Raw genomic sequence first — 22,933 nt, 5'->3', positions numbered from 1 at the left:
TTCCCCACAGGCTAAGGGTAACTGCCACGGAGAAAAAACGGAATCTCTCCCCACCATGTGTGTACAGGGGCTATAGAAAAGAGTAATCTATGCCAGTTTAGATAATTTGGGCCTATGAAGACAATTATTCCCCATCAGTAACTTCTTGTGTATTATCGGTATTACTGTACTTTTCCATTTAGTTTGCTGAGGACAATGAGCCAGCATCACAAAATAAATATAAAATACATAGGGATGTCATATCATTTTATTTTTTCCATGTTTTAGAAATTTACACTAGCAAGGGATTTGCATATTCAGAGAACAGAATTCTTCATTACGTTCTTGCAATACATTTGTATATAAATAATCTACAACCAATTCAATCTCCCCACGGTGTATTCCTCTCCCATTTGCTTTTCTTTGAGCATGAAAAGGGGGAGGGAACCTCACATGATTAGCCTTTCAGAAAAAAGGTTAACTCATTACCGGGAGGCTACCGTCCCTAGGGCTCTGGACCCAAACCATTCAGGAATAAAGAGCCCTGAACGCCCAAGGATTGTAATCTAGAGTCTGTTTTATTTACAATTTAGGATATAAATTAGTAAAGAATTCATGTTAAACAACCAACAAAGATTGTATAACCAGCAGTGGTCAAATAAAAACCAGGCAAAATTTATTTACAAAAAGTTTAGATCGCATTGCAATAGAACTTGCATAAATTACTAGAAGCTCTATATCATTATAAAAATAAATATCAAATTTGTTTTCACGCCTGAAGTACTCAAGTTCTTCAATCACGTTTTATTTCTACTGTGTACATCTTTTACAAATAAAATTTTTTACAGTAAATCCTATCACACCTATAGACTACAGACTGTGGCTGTGAAGTGATCAAGATATCCTGAGAGAAAACAGATTGTTTCCAGAAGTCACACAAACATCAAGGAAGCTAAGCTACGCCAGGCTCAGGGCTGTCCTTAGAGTCTGAGGGTCGACAGTGCCGAATGGGTCCTCCTCTTTTACAGTGGCACAGACGTGGTCCGGATTTAGAGATCTGGTTTATATATATAGATAGATAGATCGATATAATATATATATATATTTCTTTGCATTTATGAGCTTAGGAAGACACAGAATGGCCTCCTGACTTTGATTTTCCAAAGCAATTGTGACACCTACCTGTGGACCAAGGAAAAGACCAAATGATCGTAAATCCTTCATTTCTACACCAAAGCCCGCCGGGTTACCAAAAGAAAGAAAAGCAAACCCGATCTCAAGTGGTTCCATCCCTCTCCCGCCTCTGATCCGGGTTATTAGCACTCTTGCCTTGTTGTAAGGGAAACCAGTTTGAAGGTACTGCTGTCCAGGCTTCTGGGGAGGGTGGGCCCAGTAAGACTGCACACAATACACCTAAAGAACCTGCACATCAAGTTTCCCATAACTCTCACTCATCAAACCAGGTTTCTAGTGTGTGTGTGTAGCAGAGAAAACCATTCCAAGGGAGAAACGAAGGCCAGGTTTTAATGGTCTGTTTTCTTCCCCACGGGCACTAGTGACATAGACACACACACATACATGTATATGTCACGAAGGTATCCCACACACATGCAGTCTATAACACAGAACACTTTCCTCAGAGGCCTGAGGAGCAAGAAAACAAGACTCCACACGCTTCCTAGCCAAACACCAGGGCGGCCCGGCGGCTGGGGTAGCGGCCCACTTACTTGCACTGCTGAGCTGGGCCATTCTATAGGTAGGGCTGGACGCCTGCGCCAACTACCGTGCAGCCCTCGCTGGTCTCTGTGGGGAAGGGGCGACGAGTGAGAATGGACCCACGGCCGCGCACTGGACACCCACTGGCCACACCCCCCACGCGGGGAACCTAGGGGTCAAGGCTGCCATTAATGGACACATGCGGGCAGTACTCCCTGCTCTCTGGATTTCAGACTCCCTGGAATCCCGGCCCCCTGTCACCTCCATTGGGAGCCTTGGAGGCCAATGAGGCACGGGAGGAGGAGGAGGAAGTTTTCGTTTTCCCTCCAGCCTGGGGCCCTGGCGGGGGTGAGGACGCGAGCGGGGGCGCAGGGCAGCGCGCAGAGACCAGCTCTGGTTTGTATTTTGCGGCAGTTAGGCATGTGCCCCAACCCAACAGTCGTGCTGGCGTTATTAACAGTAAATTAAATAACGAGCAAATAATAACAGGGTCTATGGAAGGAGGGCGGCCCTCTCTGCGGAGCCTCCTCTCTCCAGTTCCTTCCCCCACTCGGGTCTGCTCCCTGGACGTCCTGGCTTCTCTTCCCTCAGACCTCCCCCCACATTTTCAGGGAGGGGGGCTCTATCCACGTGGTCAGTACCCCCCTCCGCAGGGCCCAGGCTGCCTACCTTTCTTGGGCTCGTAGCCGCCGCCCGGGGCCCGGTAGTGGGGCTCCAGCGAGTGCGCCCCGGCCTTGCCCGCGTCGCTGGCGGCCTTGGGCGCGGCGTGGCCCGCGTGTCCCGCGTCGCCCGGCGCCGCCGCCGCCGCCGCGGCCGCTGCGTTGTAGCGCAGCAGTCCGGGGCCCTGCAGCGCGGCGTTCAAGTTCCCGTAGTTTGTGTAGTTGCCGTAGAAGGGCGGCGTGTAGTAGAGGGGGCGCCCGAGCAGCGGCGAGGCGGGATAGGCCGAGCCCCCCGGCGGCGCCCCCGCCGAGGCCGGCGCGGCGGCGGCCGGCAGCCCGCAGCCCGGGCCCGCGCTGGGCGGCCTGAGGTCCGAGGTGGCGATCTCCGCCAGCGACCACAGCTTGGGCTTGCTGGCGGGGGGCGGCGCGCCCGGCGACGTCCGGCTGCCCGGGGGCGCCTTGCCCCGCGGGGCGGTCTCGGGCCGGGGGCTCAGCAGCGGCGCCTCCAGGCCAGTGAGCGGGGAGGAGGTGGCGGGCTTGGGCGGCGCCAGGTCCCGCTCGCAGTCCTCCTCGTCGTCGTCCTCGTCCTCTAGATCGTCGAACTTGTCCTTGCACTCGGAGCCGGACTCGCACAGGGGGTCTCCGGCGCGACAGGGAAGCTTCTCCCCGTCGGACTCGGCGGCCGAGCACGAGTGGTCCGTGAGCGAGTCCACGTGCAGGCTGATCCCTGTGGGAACGCGCCGGGAGCGGGTGGCTCGGACGGAGCGGGGACGGAGCGGGGCGCGCCGGGGCCTCCTCTCCGGCTCCCCTCGCCACTCGGCTCCCCGGCCCGAGGTCCCCCCGGCTCCAGCCTCCATTTCCAGGCCCGGGCTGGAAGGCGAGCCCCGGTCCCCGTCCGCCCGGCCCGCCCCGCGTCCGCCTGGGCAGAGAAGGCCCGGGGTCCGCACCGCCGCGCGGCGCACTCACCTTCGTCCTCGGCCGAGGTCTCGGCGCCCTCCTGCCCTTTGTCCGGGCTGCCCTTGCCCCGGGCCGCGTCGCCCTCGTCCTCGTCCTCGTCCTCGCTTTTGTTCCTCGGGGCCCACGTCATCTTGTTCTCCTTCTTGAGGCGCCGGCGCGCGTTGGCGAACCAGGTGGAGACCTGCGTGAGGGTCATCTTGGTGATGATAGCCAGCATGATCTTCTCGCCCTTGGTGGGGTAGGGGTTCTTGCGGTGCTCCTGCAGCCAGGCCTTGAGCGTGGCCGTGGCGTCGCGCGTGGCGTTCTTGCGGTAGGCCGGGTCGTTGAGCTGGTACGGGTAGGCCGCGCCGCCGTACGGGTGGTAGCTGATGGCTCCGGTCACGCCGGGCGTGTGCGTGTCGTAGGGTGCGCCCTGGATGGGGCCGGAGGCTCGGTGAGAAGCCTGCGCGGGGTCGGCCCCTCCTCCCGCTCCTCCCGGGCCGCCCCGCCGCCCGCTCGCCCGCCCGCGCCGGCCTCTCCACCGCGCGCTTCCCGACTTTGAGCCGCACTTCCCGCGGGCCGAAGCTGGGGCTCAAGTGTAGGGCCGCTCCACTCGGGGATTTTAAAAACGATCCCACTTTTTCTAAGCGGCCCATTTGCCCTCCATGTCCAGAGCTGCGCCCACTGCCGCTGGGGCGGGCAGGCCGCCCGAACCCGTCCCACCCGCGCCCCTTCCCAGGGCCGTGCCCGCTAGAGGGGCCCTCCACCCGCCCCCGTTCTCCAAACAAGCAGCAATTCGCATTTTGGATCACCCTTTAATGTTGAAATTCAAGACATTCGCAGCTTTCGCCTGGGCCAGGCGGCTCGGTCCGGGCCCTCAATTCCTCAGAGGGCGGGCGCGGGCCACCACCCCCCGCCCGATCCGCCGCCGCCGCCCGCGCCCGGGCCCCGCCGCGGAGACCGGGGCGCCCGGCGGGCCCCGGGCAGCCGCCTCGCAGCTCACAGGCCTCCTGGGGTGCGCCAGCCCCGCCGGTCCCCACGTTTTCCGAAAAGCCAGGCTGTAAGGCAGACCCGGACGCAGAATGGAGCCCCGGACCCGGCGCAGGGCGGCAGCCCGGGGGCCCCGCACCCGTCCCCGGCCGAGCCAGCCTCCCGGGAGGCCTGGGCACCTCCGACTCTCGCGCCCCGCCCCGCCTCGCTCGGGATCCCGCGGCAGTCGGCACGTGGGACCCTGGGGTGGCCCGCGACCCCCCACGGCCCCGGCGCGGCCACGCACCGTGCGATCACCCTGGGAGCGGAGCGGAGGCGGCCCGGGCCGCGGGGTCCTGCCCGCTCCCGCGCCGGGCTCCCCGACCCTCGGGCCCGCGCGCCCCGATCGCCGTCCCCAGGCCCGCGCCCCAACCCTCGCTCCCAGGCCCGCCCGTTACCATGTAAGACGGGAAGCCCGCGGCGGCGGCGGCGGCCGCGTCGGCCGAGTACTGCAGCGGGCTGCCGAAGCCCGTGGCCGCCTGCGCCGTGAAGGCCGCGGAGCCCGGGTAGGGGCTGAACGCCGAGCCCGACGCCGAGCGCGCCAGCTCCTCGCTGCGGGGCGCCGCCAGCGCGGAGGCGCCGTACGCGGGGCACGAGTAGAGCGCCAGCGAGCCGGGCGCCTGGTACAGGTAACCCTGCGGGTAGGACATGGTGGGCGCGGGGCGCGGGGCCCGCGTCAGGCCGAGCAGCGGGCAGGGCGCGCGGCACCCTCCATCCACGCCCGGCCCGGGCGCGGCGCGGCGGCGGACACCGGGGCCGCGGGCCGGGGCGCACTGGCCTGGGCACTAGCCGGAGGGGCCGGCGGGTCGGGGGCGAGGCCGGGCGGCGGCGGCGGCGGCGGCGGCGGCGGCGCGGAGCCGAGGGGCGCAGCCGCGCGCCAGGCCGGCGGTCGGTCGGGGTTTGGGGGAGTCTGGAGTCGGGAGTGAGGAGTTGAGGAAGGAGCGCTCGAGTTTCCGAGGGACATTGGAACGCCGGGCTGTCCGTCACGCGCTCATCTGCATATTCCGGGGCCCGCCCTCCCCGGCCCCGCCCGCCGGCGCCCGGCCTCCGGGGGGCGGGGCGCGCGGGGCGGGCCGGGGGGCGGGCAGGAGCGGGGCGCGCGCGGGGCGGGGCGCGCGCGGGGCGGGGCGGGCGCAGGCTTTGTGGCTCCGCCGCGGCTCCTGCGCTCGCTCCGGCCCCCGCCCGCGGCCCGCCGCCCCCTCCGCGGACCCCTCCCACTGTCGTCCGGGCCGCCGCCTCCGCCCCTCGCTCCCGTCTCCTCCCCCTCCGCCCCTCGCCCCCCTCACCCTCCGGCACCCCGTCCAGCCGCTGCCCGCTTCCGGTCGGCCTGCCTCGGCCCCGCAGAAGCTGCCCGCGGTCGGGCCGAGCTGGATCTCCGCCGTGCACCTCCGGCCACCCGCGGAGGCCGGCCGCGGGCGGGGAGCCGTGGGGAGCCGGCGGCCAGGACGGGTCCGCTCCCGCTTGGCCTCCGTGGGGTGGCGCGCGCGTTCTCGCCGCGTCCCGCGCTCGCCCGGCCTCCGGGCCCAGAATCCCCGCGAGGCCCGCGGCTGCCCGGCGCGCCGGGCGTGCACCGGGATCCGGCCCCGGTGCCCGGGCGCGCGCTGCCGAGGGCCCAGCCGCCGGGTGCCTGGCCGAGGAGCTGAGGGCCCGCTCCACCAAGACTTTCGACTTTCGGTGCCGGCAGAAGCGGGGGCTCGGGGGCTGCGCCCCCGCAAGGCACACCCCGAGGTCCGTTCTGTGTTAAAGTTGAACCTTCTTTCCGATCCGTGGGATTATTACTGGCGTCTGAAGAGCCGCCTCTGACTTGACGGTCGCCGCTCAGGACGGGACAGGAGGGCACCGGCGACGCGGAGGTGCAGGGCGCGTGACAGGTAGCTGGGGCGACCCGCAGTGGAGTGGTTGACAGTTCCCGAGACCCCGATCTCCTCACCCCCCCCACCCCACCGCTGCTGCTTCACTCCTTCCCAGCTAGATGCTCCTGAGAAGACCTGTCCGCTAGGCCTGGGGCTGCCCAAGGTGGGCACGCAGGGGGCCCAGGGGGTCGTCAGGTGGCGGTGGCCCGGAGGGGGCGGCCTCTTAACAGGTGTCTCTCCGGAGCCGCCGAGGCCGGGCTGAGAGCCTGGGGGCTGGCCAGGGCTGCTGTTCTGCCCTAGCGGGCTCTGAAGCCGGGTAGGTGGGGGCGGCCCTGGTGGTCTCAGGCCCGTGTTGAAGTCCGAGGCCTCTGCGCAGGGGCGGCCTAGGAGCTGGAGTCCCCGGTGAGGGACCCTGAGGAACGTGGGTGGCAGACAGCCCTGGCGTTTGCCCAGGTCCCAGGTCCCAGGTCCAGCTCTGGCTGGACAGTGGACGAAGCCCTCGAACCCCTTGAGTGTGTCAGAGCTCCCCGCCCCGCGTCTGCTTGCCCTGCCCCTCACCGCGTGGTGTCTGGATCTCAGGGCGCCCCCCACGCACGCACACGTGCACCCCCTCCCACACCCCCAGCTCAGTCCAGAACGCTGCAGCAGCTGGTAGTCCCGTTCAGAAAGACTAGACGTCAACTGGTACCCAAAACTGTAGCCCGGTGCAGCAGCCATTGCACAAATGAAGGAATGAATCTGTGGCACTGATAGGTTTCCGGAGAGGAAATTTCTTCTGCGAATCCCCAACTGCCATGCCCACAGACCGCCATGTATCAGGTCGCCTTTAACTTGATTGATTCTAGTTTAAAAATGACCCCTCATTTTGATCACCAGGATGGCTGTCCTGAACTCCTGTCCTTTCTGAGGATTGGTTTCCCCAGGTGGTTTTCTTAGTGCTGGCGTCTGCCCCGCATTTGTTGACACTCCCCCCCCCATCTAACTTCTTCCAGGGAAAACAGAATTACTACAAACAGAAACAAACCAACCTCCCACTTTGGTGCAAGCGCATATGCCTAGCCGGAGTCGGTGCGGTGTTGACAGTAATTAACCATATAAGCAGATGACTTTGCAGGGTCTAATCCTGCCGGTTCGCCTCTCCCTCCGGGCTCCCCGATGCCTATCTGGACAAGGCCTCTTCCTTTCCTGTGCTTTCTCTAGCAATTATCCTCCTCCACTGAAATCTAAATTTTCCATATTGCTGCCTGTTTCTAATAAAACCCGTCTACCTGGCGCTGTTCCGCAGTCCAGTAGGACCGCATGCCGTTTTTTACTGGTAGTGACTGTGGCGAATTAAAATACCTAGGCTATGCGCCTCGTTATTAGGGCCCGTTCACATTAAAGCTCCCGATTTGGGGTTGATCTTTAAAATCACCACCACCACCACCACCACCAGAAATCAATGAAGAAAACGCCCAGGACGGGCATCTGCGGGTGGGGTTGGTGCCCGGGGCCCGCGAGAGCCTCATGGGGGCCGCTGGGGAGCTGGACCCGGACGTGGACCTGGGGGACATGGAGCGCGGCGCGGGGGTCCGCGTCTCCAGGGCGGGGGCGGCAGCTGGGCCGAGGGATCACCTCCCCCACGTCCCCCCACGCCCTACCCCCCACTGGGCGGAGGAAAGACGGGCCGACTGCCCGGGAAATCGGGTGCCCGGAAAGCGAAGTCTTTTAGGATTGCCCTCGTCTCCTCCTACATTTTTGTTTTAAACGTCCACCGCATTTTGTTTTGGAGTTAACACGAACTTGTTTTTGTTTCGGTCTTGTGTTTGTTTTCTCACCCAACAGTGGCGAAACCTTTCCACCGGGTCTGCGCGGCGCGCGCCTTCCGAGACGCCCCGCGGGCCACGCCGGACCCCAGCCTGGTTCCAGGGCCCTTCGGGGAGTGTGGACGGCTGGGAAGACCCGGCTGCGCCCGGGACGGCTCGCGCGCACGGTCCCTGCGGTCGCCGGAGGCCGAGGACTGGCGCGGGCGAGGAGTGGCGCGGCGGGCGGCGAGGGGGCGCTGTGGCCTGCGACTGTGGACTCTGCCCGCCACGGGGGATCCCGTGGCCGCGCCCGCGCCGCGGACCCGGGCGGAGGCCACCGTCCCCGCCCCGGGCTCCACCCACCTCTTCCCGGGGAAGAAAGATGAGGACCCGAGACCTTCCAAATCAGACCCGAGCCGCGTGCCCGCAGCTTGGCTTTCCGAGAAGTTGTGTGCGTGTGCGCGCGCGTGTGTAAGAGACTGGTGATGAAACGGCCATTCCTTCAGCGTGTGTAGGTGTGGCATGGAGGATCTTTTTTGTAATTAGGACGAATCTTAATTTCTTTTTATGATCTGTAGTCGTAGGAAAGCGTTGCCATTTACAGAGCAGTGCATGAAGGTGCGGCCCCTCCAAGCCTCCCTCTCCACCGCCTTCCTCACTCCTCTCAACCACGCATTCTCCACTGCTTTCCCCTTCTCCTCTTCCTTCTTCTACCCCTCAACCCTGGGTCTCCCCCTCCCCCTTTGGCAAGTACCCGTTTCCTGGTGTATATTTTGTTGGTCTTTGACTTTGTCTTTCTAAAAAAATTACACTTGAATTTTAAATATATACCTTTGACATAGGTTCCGTGCAACGAGGGAACGTTTAAAACGGGAGTGTTTCACGGTTACCACATCTTTCCCCCGTTGTATTCAAAGCCAGTCCTCTCCCGATTCCACGGAAAGAACGAGAGAGGTTTCTTCTTTCTTTTTTGAACACAGCCACGTTTCCAATTGTGCAAACCTGAAGTTCAGATGCAAAGCCAATCTCCTGCAAGCTTCCATTGCAGACTCACTGCGCTTCGTGTCAGGGCCTCCAGCGAATTTCCCGCGGCCTGGGGCTCCGCTGCGCTCCCACGACAGGAGCTGAGAGGCGGATCCCAGGGAGTGGAGTGAGGGTCCCCGCCGCTCGCCAGCAAGGGACCGCCGGCAAGGGGCCGCCAGCCGGCCTGGAAGGCCTGAGAGTCTCTGGAGAGCCGGGGCCGCCCGCTTTGCGGGTCCCAGGCGGCTGACTGGCCCCTCTTCCCCCTCCAAGGCTGGGAGCGCGGGGCAAGAGGCCGGCCGGCCCGCCTGCTGTTCCCCCGAGCCCCCCTTGCACCCCAGAGAACTGCAGCTCTCTTGTGGCTTCCTTAGCCCCGAGAACCAGCGCCGCCTCCGCGGGTGGCCTCAAGTGTCTCCCCGGCGCAAGGCGTCTGGCCACGCGCACTTCTGACACTCGCCCTCGCACCTCCTTCCACCCAGAACCCCTTGGCGCCGCCCTCCGCGCACTTGGCTCCGGAGCCGCCCCTCGTCCCCTCCCCGCGGCAGCTCTGGGGTGCCGGGGTGTCGGGGAGGGGGTGCTCCGGGGCCGGCAGTCCCGCGTGCGGCGTCTGCCCGGGTTAGTGGTCAGGCAGGCCGGCCGTCTTCCTGTTTGGAAGAGGAGATGGTGAACAGTGCTCAGGCCCCGCGCACCATTTCACTGCACCCGAGGTCCCAGCAGCCCTCAGGCCTCCCGGAGCCAATGGGGGCTCCAGTCCTCTCCAAGTTCGCCGGAAGAAAGCAGGGGCGCTCACGAGACCCTCCTCTGCCTGGACTCCCAGAGATCCATCCTTTAGGCCCCCCGAAGGCCCCTGGCCTGGGGAGGGAGAAGTGGGGTGGGGCAGGTGGGGATGGAGCTGGCCAGGTGGAGATGAGGGGGAGAGTGGGGTGGGTCAGGTGGGGATGAGGGGGTGGCGAGGGGCAGGTGAGGGTAAGAGCAGATGACTTGTACAAGCCTTGTACAAGACACAGGGAGGATTCTTTATTAAGGCAGCAACGCAGACGTTTGGAAAGCCGTGAGAGGCGGCTCAGGCAGGACCGGTGGGACGCCGGTGGGGAGGGCACCGAGGGGTCCGTAGGCAGAATTCCAAATTCCTCAGGGGCTAGGCACCGGGACAGCTCGGGTCTCCAGGCAGAAGCCGCCCTGGTCTCCCTCCAGGCCTGGGTGAAGAGCCTCCGAGCCTCTGGGCCGCGCTTGTCCCTGTGGTCTAAGGAATTGGGGAGTCACGGGGCCGCCCAGGAGGCAGAGGTATAGGCTGCGTGGGGCTCCAGTTCCTGGGCAGATCAGCCACCTGGTGCTGGGAAGAGGGTGAAGCTTCCTGGGAGAAGTCCCTGCCCACTCTCCTGGTGCATTCTGAAGACACCACACTAACAAGACGCAGGCCTAACGGGTGGGGTGATCAGGGAGGGAGGCACAGAGGCTGGAACCATCTCAGCTGTGTGTTTCCAGGAGGGGCTAGAGGCTGGAAGGGAAACCCCACCCCAGTTCAGGCACTGCCCTTTGCTTTGGTGTTTTTGATAGGGGGGGGCAGGATGGGGCTCAGATCTTTAGTAATGTATTTCTAAAAGTAACTGACGCAATATGTCACATTATGAGCGGAAAGGACAGTTGTATGGGGTATATCACTCAGCGCTTTTATTTCCTGTGAACCACTTTATGTTTTCTAAATTAAATTTAAAATGATGAGCCTTTAACAGGAACATCACAGGCACTGAATTATAATATGTTCACTGGGGAATAGTTGACTTTTAAAGAATCATTTCCTTAATATTTTTTTCTCTTCATCTCTCTTCTCTCTCCATTTTCCACCATTAAAAATAATAAATAAAAGATGTCTAGGGTTTTCGGTTTATCTTTAAACCAACTGATAGGGTAGGGTGCCCCTCTGCCTGGTGGGAAGCCTGGGGCCTGGCCCTGCTTTGAGAGGGGCTTCTAGGAGGGGGTGTGGGAGAGACTCTGTGCCTAGACTGTCTGGACCTCAGGTCTTCCTGGGTGCTCTCAGGGGCCAGCATGGCTTCTCCTGGACCTTAGAGCCCAGGCTACCTGATGCCATAGGGACAACATGTCCCTTCTCTCTCTCTGCTCCTGGCACTCTGAGCTTGCCACCAGTCACTCTGCCTGTTTTGCAGGCTGCTTCCAGGAGCCTCCAGGGGCTCTGGCCAAGGCTGCTGGCTTCATGGCCCACTAGCTGTTTGACCTCAGTCTTCTCATGCCCTGGCATCAGTGGAGAAGCACTGGTGGCTGGTGGTGCACGTGTGTGTGTGTGTGTGTGTGTGTGTGTGTGTGTGTGTGTGTGGCGGGCTCTTCGCTCTTCATTTCTCTGTCGAAAAGATGTTTGGGGACTCAAGGACAGAAACAACTGTGGTGTGGTGTGGATGCCTGCTGTGCCACCAGCCACCCAATCCAACCTGGAGGCTTCTTGGGGGTCCCGGCACTCTCAACTCCATGTGTCAATCACCAGCTGCTCAGGCTGATGAGTAGAAAGCAAGATGGACTCTTGTGGAAACTCAATACAGATGACACTTTAAAACTATAATAGATATGTAACATTTTATTTAAAAAATAAATCCCTTGGGTTGGAGACATGGCTTAGATGGTAGAGTGCCAGATAATGAATGAATGTATCAGGTTCTGAGTTCGAGTCCCAGTCTCAGAAAAACAAGTTCCTGAGTCAATATTTGTCCTCATGTCTTGCATTGCTTAGGAAAGGGAGCTTGCATTTTTAGTTTTCTACCTATGTGCCCTTCAAGGATCCAGCACAGTTAGTAATGTCAATGAATGAATGAATGCACATGAGAATAAGGAAATTAAATAAAAAAGCAAACACTGAAAATTCAGTAAAGAATTAGAGGTGGGGCCGGGAGTTTGGCCTAGTGGTTAAAGTGCTTGCCTAGCATGCATGGAGACCCGGGTTCGATTCCTCGGTACCACATACATAGAAAAAAGCTGGAAGTGGTGCTGAGGCTCAAGTGGTAGAGCTCTAGCTTTGAGAAAGTCCAAGGACAGTGCTCAGGCCCTGAGCTCAAGCCCAGGACTGGCAAAAAAAAAAAAAAAGAAAAAAAGAATTAGAGGTGGAATAAATCATATGATTTTTTAAAGTCATTTGGGTGTAAGACAGTCTTTTCTAAAGTAAATATGGGAAAAGCATAGCCCGTAGAAGATACAAAACATTTTTTTATAAAACAGAATAGAGGGAGAGGAATCAATTTGATTCTAAGATTCTTGGTGGCTACAGAAACCGAGAGGCATCTACGTTGAGGGAAGGCTGGACACACAGAGCCATGAAACAAACCAAGAAATACACTCTTTGAGATAAAGCCTATTTATTTTCACAGAGAGGGGAGGGGATTTAGCCATTCCATAAATGCAGCTGGAGCAATTGTATCCCCTTAAGGAAAAAACCACATCAATCTGCATATCATTTTTTTTTTAGAAAAGCAAAACAAGGATGAACCATCGAGGTACATAGGAAGTGGAAAACAATAAACCTTAAACACTATAAGTGCCAAGCACCAGAGGCTCACACCTCTGATCCTGGCTACTCAAAGGCTGAGATCTGGAGGACTGGTTTGAGACCAAACGATCAGGAAAAATATGTGACAATCTCTCAAATAACTAGCAAAAACCTGGGCTGGAGCCATGTCTCAAGTGATAGAAAAACGAGCCTAGCAAGCAATGCTGTTCAAATTCAAGGCCCTGAGTTCAGACTCCAGGACTAAAGATAACAAGAGGGGAAGTTTTAGGATCTAGAATTAAACAGGAAATTCAGAGCTCAGACTCCAAGACACAATGTGTAAAAGCAAAGGGTGACTGACATTGATTTGAGAACAAATCTTTCATTCTGTGAAAAGACTTGGCTAAGAAATTAAAATGATTTCTACAGACTGAAAGATGAACAAACTGCATATCTGGCACAGAACTCATATTTAGGAGATATAAAGAACAGGCAAAATGAAACAGGAAGCACAAACCCAAACCCGTAACATTAGATCTGGATTGTAGACATAGATGATACCTTCATTGGAGAGAACACACAGATAGGGAAAGAGGTGGGGCAAGGAGACAGAGGAGGGGCTGCCCTTGTCTGTCTCTGTGAACAAGAAGAGGCAGGGAGCAGCACAGAGAAGCCTTTCTGAAGACACACAAAGAGAAGATCATGGAAAGCCATACAAGAGGGACAGGCCAGCTGAAGAAACAGGCTCAGCTCCAGCCCAGCTCCCTGGGGACAGAGGAGGGAAGCTTAAGTCACAACCAAAAAAGTTACCAGTTCTTAAACTTGTATTTGGGGTTTGCACTGTGTCTAAATCATACCTTGATTACTAAACATCTAGATTTTAATGGAAATTATAAATTCATGTTCAAGCACGCACCAAAGAGTTTGCATTTGTATCATCTTGATTGTGTCTGAAGTCCTTGCCATAAATGGACATTACTGGCTATTTTTATCTTTCCTGGGCTGTGAGTGAGTGGTGACTAATATTGTGTGTTTGTGTCTAAGTCTCTCTAATTCTTTTGTTTATATTATGCATTTATTATCTGTATTCTCCCTTGGATTGCTTCCTCGGTGCCTTTGCTTTTTTGTTTATTTGAATGTTGTTCTTTCTGTCACAATTTTCTTGTGACAGTAAACCTTTCACATCTGGACAAGTGGAGGCTATTTTTATAATGGTTTGAGGATTTAATGTCTTTGAGCTTTTTTAACTGAATTGTACCTGGCACCATTTAAAAACTAGCTTCCAGGGCCGGGAGTTTGGCCGAGTGGTTAAAGTGCTTGCCTAGCATGCATGAAGACCCGGGTTCGATTCCTTGGTACCACATACATAGAAAAAAGCCGGGAGTGGTGCTGAGGCTCAAGTGGTAGAGCTCTAGCCTTGAGAAAACCCAAGGACAGTGCTCAGGCCCTGAGCTCAAGCCCAGGACTGGCAAAAAAAAAAAAAAAACAACAAAAAAAACAGCAACAACAACAACAAAAACTAGCTTCCCAAACATAATCTGGAAAGAAAATATTCTCAAGTAACATCACTAAAACCAGCTCTGAAGTCAAGTGCCAGTGGCTTGTGCCTATAACCTAGCTACTCAGGAAGCTGAGATCTGAGGATCACAGTTCAAAGCCAGCCCGGGCACTTAAGTCTGTGAGTCTCTTATCTTCAGTTCACCACCAGAAAACCCAGAAGTGGGGCTGTGGCTCAAGTGGTAGAGCACTAGCCTTGAGCTGAAGAGCTCAGGGACAGCACCCAGACCCAGAGTTCAAGACACACACACACACACACACACACACACACACACACACACACACACACACACACACACACACATCAGCTCTTGATAAAGCAGTCACTTCTGCTTGTTGGATGGTGTTTGATATCTACAAAGTTATGATACAGTATTGTCCTACAATATAGCAGTGTCTATTATACTATCTGTACTACAGGATACAATTTAGTAGAATGAAATAAAATTTAATGGTGTAATCTGCTGAAATTTTATAGAGTATGACCTTTTGATTGATTACAAATATTATTTCTGCTGGGTGACACTAGCTTAAGCCTGTAATCTTAGCTACTCAGGAGGCTGAGATCGGAGGACTGTGGTTTAAAGCTAGCCTGGGTAGAAAAGCCCCTGTAAGATTCTTATCTCCAATAAAGTACTCAGGGAAGCTGGAAGTGAAGCTGTGGCTCAAGTGGTAGAGTGTTAGCCTTGCACACAGAGGGTCAGGGACAGTGCATAGGCCCTGAGTTCAAGCCTCAGGACCTGCAAAAAAAAATCTAAGCATCTAGAATAAAAATGTATGGAAATCTCTTTTATCTATTGGATTTTCACATTAATGTTTTTAATTGTTTGAAATTTATTCTTCAATAGTATTCAATAATACTTCCACATGGGTGACACATTTCTCTTCTAATTGATTGCTTTCACATAATTATTTGCCAGAAATAACTTCTTTTCTCATATTAAGTCCCTAATTGCTGTGGGCCTCACATTATCTCTTGGTCTCCTCCTCTAGTTTTGATTTTGATTTCTTGCAAAAGTAAGCAGTCCATTTGAAGGCCAGAACAAGCTCCCCGACGGCTGTGCAGAGGTGTGCCCCCCCCCACATTCCTTCACACAGCTCGCCCTCCTCGCCAGTCTCTGCTGCTTTCTATCTGTGCTTCAATAGACAAATACCTAGTGGCAGCTCTTGCTGGTGAGGTCAGCGGGGACCTCAGGCAGGGTGGGGCCCCCCTGTGTCCAGAACTCCCCAGAGCTGTACCTAGATGATCGCTGATACAAACCTGAGCAGAAACCCTGAGGGCCACTGTGCTTCCTAATACTGCTACGTTGAACATTTTGTTCAAGAAAATCTAATTTTTCTTTTCCCTTTCCTTTTTCTGCCCCTCACTTTCCCTCCTTTTCGCTCCCTCTTCCCCCTCATTTGTTTTTGCCAGTCCTGGGCCTTGAACTCAGGGCCTGAGCACTGTCCTTGGACTTTCTCAGGGCTAAAGATATACCCCTTGAGCCATAGCACCGCTTCCAGCTTTTTCTATGTATGTGTGGTACCGAGGAATAGAACCCAGGTTTTTGCTGCATTCTAGGCAGGCACTCTACCACTAGGCCAAACCCCTAACTCCATCTTACTGATTCTTGATGAAGTTTAGAATTCAAGAATGGAAGTAATTTTCCTTCTGAAATAAAAAATGAATGTCCTTATAATTTTGAAATACTTGTAGGCTTATAGAAAATCACACAGAGAGCACAGACTTCTGCCACCCAGCCCCCCCCTCCCCCCAGGGCTCAGGCCTGAGGTCACATGGCTCCCGTGACACAAGGCCCAGGGCTGCCTCTGGACAAAGGCTGGGGCCTTCCGCTGAGTCTGGTGAGGTCACCCAGGGCTCTGCAGGCCAGGCACGTCATGGGAACGCAGCGTTGCATACTCAGGATCTAGAGTAGCCTTCGCTGTCGTGCTCATGCATGTGTGGTCAGCTGAGGTGCTGGTCCTGGTTGGATTTCTTCCAGAGAGCAGATGTTAGGACTTGGTTTGGTGAGAGTGCTTTGGCAGGCTGTTGCTCTACTTTGTGTAGAGGACAGTTTCATTTCTTTGTCATCCAGGCGGATGCTTTTGTCTCTCATCCTTGTGAAGAGCTCTTCTGTTCTTTTCCAGCTTCCATCTCCGGCCCCGTGGCACTTGCTACTCCCTAACTCTCTCTGCTTTTCAGGTATGTTTCTCTCTTGTTGCTTTAGAGGTCTTAGGTTGATACCAAATTCATCAGGATGTTTTGGGTATAAACTGGCTTTCCTTATTGTTTCTAAGATTCCTTAGTTTTTCTTTTCTTTTCTTCTTATATCTGTGTGAACAGTCCTGGGGCTTAAACTCAGGGCCTGGGAGCTGTGCTTGAGCTCTTGCTCAAAAATAGCACTCTATCACGTAAGCCAAGAGTCTCATGGACTTTCCTGCCCAGAGCAGATTTAAGCCATGACCCTCAGAGCTCAGCCTCCTGAGGGACTAGAACCACAGGCGTGAGTCACCGTGCCCAGCTCTCATTAGATTTCTTGATGCTAAGAGGAAACCCATTTTCTTCAGCAGGAGTTGTCACCCATGCACCTCCCTCCTTCGCCTCTCCTCACTCTTCCTCTGCCTTATGGAAGCTTGAGGAGACACAGGTCAGAACGCCTCACTCCATCCCGTCGTGTGTCTCCAGCATGCTTTCTTCACGTGACTTCTGAGCGGAGGCCTGTGTGCGGGGAGAGAGCTTCCGGAGCCCGTGGAGAGGAGACAGGGGGTCAGGGAGGCGGGAACACCCCCCATGTCTTACAGCAGCCGTACACCAGTCCAGTCACTGGGTGTCTTCACAGGGTGTTAGTTCTTGTGAATGATGTAAAATGACCACATTTTAGGTGGGCTGGAATAACAGGAATTTCCCTCCGGGCCTCAAGTCTGAAATCCGGGCGTCCTAACTCCTCCGAGCTGTGGCGGAGGCTCCCCCTCACCTCCTCCAGGTCTTCTCCGTGGGCTGAACTGCCATATGACAAATGCCATCATTGCTCAGGACCTTTAAGGGCACTCTTCTGTCCCTCACCACAGTCTTCACAGCCCAGGTGTGGGCACAGCGAAGCAAATCCCCTGCCCTTGGATCTTCCAGGGGGCCGGGTGGGGCTGGAGTGCAGGTAAAGCAGCCTCCTGGGGTGTGGGAGGCCCCAGGCGGAGGTGGGGAGGAATGTAGCTTGCACACCCGGATAGCACTTCCGCTGGGCTGGGCTCTGTGAGCCCACCACCTGCAGATGGAGGGGAGAGGCCTGCCGCCCCAGAGGACCAGTAAACCCACATGGTGGGTCCTGTCAAGTTGCAGGGGTTGTGTGGATCTCTGTTCATCACCCACCTTCCTTTCCACCCTTCCTGGCTTCTTGGCCTGCCTTCCCCACTCTCTTGGCCCTTCCAGGATCCAGCTCCCTCCAGCCTCCATGCTGCCTGGGGCTGCCAAACTCAGAGCTCCCTCCTTGGATGAGGACAAACATCTTGTCTCCCCTCTCACCGACCCCTGGCCCAGGCCACAGGTGCCAGCTGGAAACGGGAGACAGAGCACCCCATACTACGATTCTCTAAGCCAGCCATACTGACAGGACTGCTGAGATCTGTGACGAAGTGACACACCGGCAGGCATCCTGACTGGAGGCCTGAGGCGTGGGGAGGGCGGAGGTGGGGGAGGCAGGGGCTGGAGGCCTGGGGAGGGAGGACATGGAGCAGGCAGGGGCTGTGTGTCCTGGTGTGGAGCTGGCCCTGGCCTCCCCTGGCCACCTCTCTGGCCTCTCTCTCTAAGGAAGGCACAGGCCCCTTGAGCTCCGACCCACTCTGGCCCCCACCCCCCTCACCTCACTTTGGCTTACCCTGGCCGACAGCAGTCCTGTAAGGGGCTGGCCTTAGTACTACACTCAGATTCTGGAGACACATGGCCATAGCAGCCCCTTTGCCTGTTGCAGGAGCAGCAGCAGGCCAGAGCTTGCCTTTGGCCTGGTGCCCCATGGCCTGGTCTTGTGACTGAGCTCAGCCCCTCCACTGCCCCCACCCCCTGCAGCCCCACTGCTGGAATGCATCCTGTCTCACTCACCTCAGATGCAGGTGACCAAGTGCAGCCTGCAGCCTGCACAGCTGGTCCAACCTGTTTCCAGCCAGACTCCCCCTGGAGGGAAGGCCCTGTGTACTGGCTGTCCTCTGAAGCCTGGCACTCCAGGCTCCAGAAAGAGCTGCCGTCTCAGACACAGAGCTGGGGTTCAGCTGGCACAGGCTCCCGCGGGAACTCCGCTTTCACCCCTGCCCCAGCACCTGCAGGTGGAGTTCTCTGGGGCCCACTGATGTCCTGGGAAGGGATAGGAGATGTGGGGCAGGTTTACTTAAGGGAAAGGTGGCTCCAAATTGAGTCCCCAGCTTGCATTTTTCCAGGCCACAGTTCCTCCCAGACAAGTTACTTAGTTACTTCTCTGTCCTGCTCTTCCTAGCTGGGTCCCTTCCCCTCCCCATCCCCTGCCTACTCACCACTACAGACACACACACACACACACACACACACAGATGGGTACACACATACAGACACACAGACACACACTTGGATGTTTCACTCAAGGCTGGCACTCTACCACTTGAATCGTAGCTTTACTTCTGACTTCATCTTAAAGATTGGGTTGCCTGGGCTGGCCTTGAACCTAAATCCTAAAATCCCAGACTCCTGAATGGCTGGGAGTGTGGTGATGAGCCATTGTTACCTGCCTGGAATTTCTTAACCAAGTTGTTTTTTGCTTTGTTGTTTTCTTTTGGTGCCAGTCTTAGGGACTGGGCACTGCCCTTGAGACTTTTCACTCTACTTCCAGCTTGTTTTGGGTGGTTATTTGAGGATAAGAGACTCACAGACCTCTCTGCCTGGTCTGGATTCAAGCTGCTACCCTCAGATCTTGGCTGCCTGAGATTCAGCCCCACAGGAATGGGCCACCGACGCCTGGCACTGAAACCGCTTCGAGATGCTGAAGAAAACGACTCTGCTTTCAGGTACCCACGTGTAACCTGTTACAGAAAAAATTTTATGGAGTAAAAGACACATAGGTATGTACATGTGCATGCACACACACATTCACATAGAAACATAGGAATATATTTATATATTTACCTATATATCCACATACAAATAAGATTATATATAAACATATACTTTTAGATTGTCTTATTTTATCATTACATTTTAAATAAGCATATAATTCATATGATTATATAACGCATATAAACATTACATATAATTATTATGTAATAGTTATAATATATGTTGCACATGTTATAATAATATTAGAAAATTATAACACATGAATATTAATTGTATATTAATACTTATACATAGTTCAACTTACGTCTATATAAATACATTTATTTTATTTATATTAGAAATACATATACTTATTTATAGTATAAGGTCTATAACTATAGTATATTAACATATGTATAAGAGAATATAGCATTATAATTTTACATTATACATATTATACTGTAATATCAATATGAACATATTACTTTATATAATAATATATTCTTAATAGAAACAATGTATATTTACCTGAATATATTTTATATTGTTATATTATGTACAGTTATATAATGTATGAACTATCAAAACATGTAAACATTTATATAAATATTTGTATATAAATAGATCTCTGTATAAATATACTTATTTTTAATTATGTATGTATATGTATTGTGTATATTTCTAAGCATACCTATTAGTTATTACTATATACATATATATTTATAGAGAAATTCATATATACAAACATATATCCTTATGTTTGTATTTGTATGGATAAGCATAACATAAACAACTCATATTAACATATAAAATTTCAGTAAAGAGAATGTGTTTATAAAAATGCATTGGAAAATCATGAAAAGTGACTTGCAAGTGGCTTGCAAAATTATTTTCTAACTCTCACAATTAAGCCAGAACATTAAGGCCACAAGAATGCTATAAAGGCCTAACATGGCCCAAATAGAATTGTGGAATATTGTCAACGGAAACATGGAATGACACCTATTCCATGCTTGATGTCAGTCTGTGCTGGAGAACCGGAGGGACAAAAACCATGCGTGTTGGCTTCCTGTGATTTTGCAGTGTGGTCTTGGGCCCTTGAAGCCCTCAACAAAATGTGAAGTCTTCAGAATCTCCGGTAGGACAGTTCTGTTGCTGGAAGTTCAGTGAGGGAAATGCTCCCGAGACACGTATGACTACATCGGGTGTGTGGGAAATGCTCCCGAGACACGTATGACTACATCGGGTGTGTACCACTGCGTGTCTGCAGAGCCCGAGCGGGAAGCAGGGAAGACGCCGCTGCGTCTCCTCGCACTCAGCCCCACGGCTTCGTGCGCAGGGCCGGGTGGCTATCTGGTGCTCTAGTGCGGCCTCTTTTGGCTCACCCGGCCTGCCTCTGGGTCTTGGAGTCCAGGACTCCTCCCACTTACCGGTCCTGGGGACCAGTCTTGCCACCAGCAAACCTGTCCCAAAGGCCAAAGCCCAGAGGCAGGCTCTGTCTCTGTCTCTGTCTCTGTCTCCGTCTCTGTCTCTGTCGGTCTCTGTCTGTTTCTCTCTGTCCTTCTCTCTATCTGTCTCTGTATCTGTCTCTGTCTGTCTCTGTCTCTCTCTTGTCTCTCTCTGCCTCTGGGTCTTGGAGCCCAGGACTCCTCCCACTTACCAGTCTTGCCACCAGCAAACCTGTCCCAAAGGCCAAAGCCACCGGGCCCTCATCCTGACCGTGAGGCGTGGTCAGGGAACATGGTAGGTTGTGAGGAAGGGCCTGTGCCCGCTGGTGGCTTGCTCATGCGAGGGTGATGGCTCCCATCTCCTGGTCTACTGCCCCCTGGCTGGGCCAGACTGGGGGCACAGCCACGCGGAGGCCAGGGCCCTGGAAAGGACTGCCTAGGGGCCTGGGCAGGCTCCCAGAAAGCGGCCCGAGACCCCCACCGCTTTACACAGAACCAGGCCGGCTCCCAGGCTATCCCGCCACGGGGAGAAAGGCTGAATCCCTGTTCTGGCTTTGTGTCTTGAACAGCAAAGCCACAGAAGACTGTGAAAGCTTGCTAGTTTGCTTACACAACTCACACTTGCTTATGTTGTCTTCCAAACAGCCTGTAGAGAACCGGAAGAGACAGGATTCTTGCGGCTGCTCTAACAAGTGACCACAGAGCTGTGACTCGAAGCAATGGACCCTGTCTGGAGACCACAGGTCCAGTCCAGGCAGTGCCCGGGACAGTGCCCTCTGGAGGACCCTGGAAAGCCTGTCACCCTCCCTGCTTGAGGAGGCCGACCTGGCTGGGCTGCAGGGCTGCAGGGCCCAGGGCCTGGGCCACACAATGACTGACACCCTCCCCAAAGCCTGGGCGCCACACCCCCAGGCCCCAGAACGAATCCCCAGGTCCTGCTCTGCCCAGGCCCTCTCCACCCCCCCCCCCAGCATAGCACAGCTGGATTTAGGATTCACTCTCATAATCCAGGATCATCTCAGGCACCATGGTGGCCTCTTTGGACACACTTTCTCTACATCCGTCATGACACAAGTGCCACTCGGTGAGCCCTGCACCCGCCACGCGATGAGCCTCCTCACGCAATTAGCCTGTGCATTGTTCCCATGTAGGTTCATTTACGCGTGTGTAGATGTGCAAGGAAGACCCAGAGACGCACCTCTGCCACCTGCAGACACACGGCCCTTCTCCTGTTCATTGTTTCTGATCACATGTAACCACCGTTTTCTAAGCATTGCTATTTGTATTTTAATAAAACAATGGTTTCTATGATGAATTTAAAATGTATTTGTAAGCTTTTCTCCTTTACGGTATCCGTGCCGTTGTGTTTATTCTTAGTAATGGTCTTTGCTTTTGGTGCCGAGCCGGCATGAGGGCCCCGTGCCTGGACTGGAGACGTGCAGGCTCGGGCACCTGTGTGCACATGAAGACACACAGCTACCATGGGTATGTACACGTGTGGACAAATGCACGATCTCTGGGTGTGCCCCACTGGGTGTGCAAGGCCCACAGGCATGTTTGTATGCCTCCAAACACGCGAGCATCTGTAGACACCTGCAGTATGTGTGCAGATCCCAAGTGATTGGAGGTGAAGAGGTTGGACCCGTCTGCCTCAGAGGATGTTGGAGGTGATGAGGTCGTGTCTGTCTCAGAGGATGGCGGAGTTGATGAGGTCATGTATGTCTCAGAGGATGTTGGAGGTGATGAGGTCGTGTCTGTCTCAGAGGATGGCGGAGGTGATAAGGTCCTGTCCCAAGGAGGTTCATGGAGCTCCCCTGGGAGCAGCCTTAGACCCCTGGTCTGGGAAAACCTCCACCTCCCGTGTGCGGTGGGGTCCCTGTGGGCCTGGAGCAGCACACATGGGGACAGCCAGCAGCCATGTGGGTGGGCCTGAGCCCACTGTCCAGACCAGAGAGGACATCACCCCCGGGCCCCACCAGAGAGGGAGGGAGGGAGGGAGAGAGACAGAGGGAGGGAAGAGAGAGAGAGAGAGAGAGAGAGAGAGAGAGAGAGAGAGAGAGAGAGAGACAGAGAGAGAGACAGAGACAGAGAGAGAGACAGAGAGAGACAGAAAGAGACAGAGAGAGACAGAGACAGAGACACAGAGAGAGAGGGAGAGAGAGACGGACAGAGAGGGATAGAGACAGAGAGGGATAGAGAGAGACAGAGACAGACAGAGATGGAGACAGACAGAAACAGAGAGAGAAACAGAGACAGACAGAGAGACAGAGACAGAGATAGAGAGGGACAGAGACAGACAAACAGAGACAGACAGAGACAGAGAGGGACAGAGAGAAACAGAGACAGACAGAGACAGACAGAGACAGAGACAGAGAGGGACAGAGAGAAACAGAGACAGACAGAGACAGACAGAGACAGAGACAGAGAGGGACA

The 22,933-nt window shown here is 55.2% G+C and overlaps 1 protein-coding gene and 1 long non-coding RNA gene across 3 annotated transcripts; one reads left to right on the top strand and one right to left on the bottom strand.

Annotated features, from left to right (window-relative positions):
* Positions 1-242: 242 nt before the first annotated feature.
* Irx2 (iroquois homeobox 2) lies at positions 243-4,969 on the bottom strand. Of its 2 annotated transcripts, XM_090331188.1 has the most exons (5): positions 4,718-4,969; positions 3,321-3,723; positions 2,365-3,081; positions 1,707-1,782; positions 243-1,036 (listed from the first exon to the last, which is right to left on the bottom strand). In XM_090331188.1, the coding sequence occupies exons 1-4, from the start codon at positions 4,967-4,969 to the stop codon at positions 1,730-1,732; spliced, it is 1,425 nt and encodes a 474-aa protein (XP_090187314.1). In that variant the 3' UTR covers positions 243-1,036; positions 1,707-1,729. The 2 variants fall into 2 exon arrangements, with proteins under 2 accessions (XP_090187314.1, XP_090187313.1); XM_090331187.1 differs by having other exon boundaries at positions 243-1,782.
* A 941-nt stretch (positions 4,970-5,910) lies between these two features.
* LOC150064710 (uncharacterized) lies at positions 5,911-21,804 on the top strand. The gene is made up of 3 exons (XR_016535189.1): positions 5,911-6,190; positions 18,850-19,078; positions 21,146-21,804. It is a non-coding gene; the product is annotated as an uncharacterized LOC150064710 (long non-coding RNA).
* The last annotated feature ends 1,129 nt before the right edge of the window (positions 21,805-22,933 follow it).

This window comes from Megascapheus bottae, chromosome 4 (assembly GCF_031878675.1).
Source record: "Megascapheus bottae isolate mThoBot1 chromosome 4, mThoBot2.hap1, whole genome shotgun sequence".
NCBI lineage: Eukaryota > Metazoa > Chordata > Mammalia > Rodentia > Geomyidae > Megascapheus > Megascapheus bottae.
This window is presented reverse-complemented; position numbering and strand designations above follow the sequence as displayed.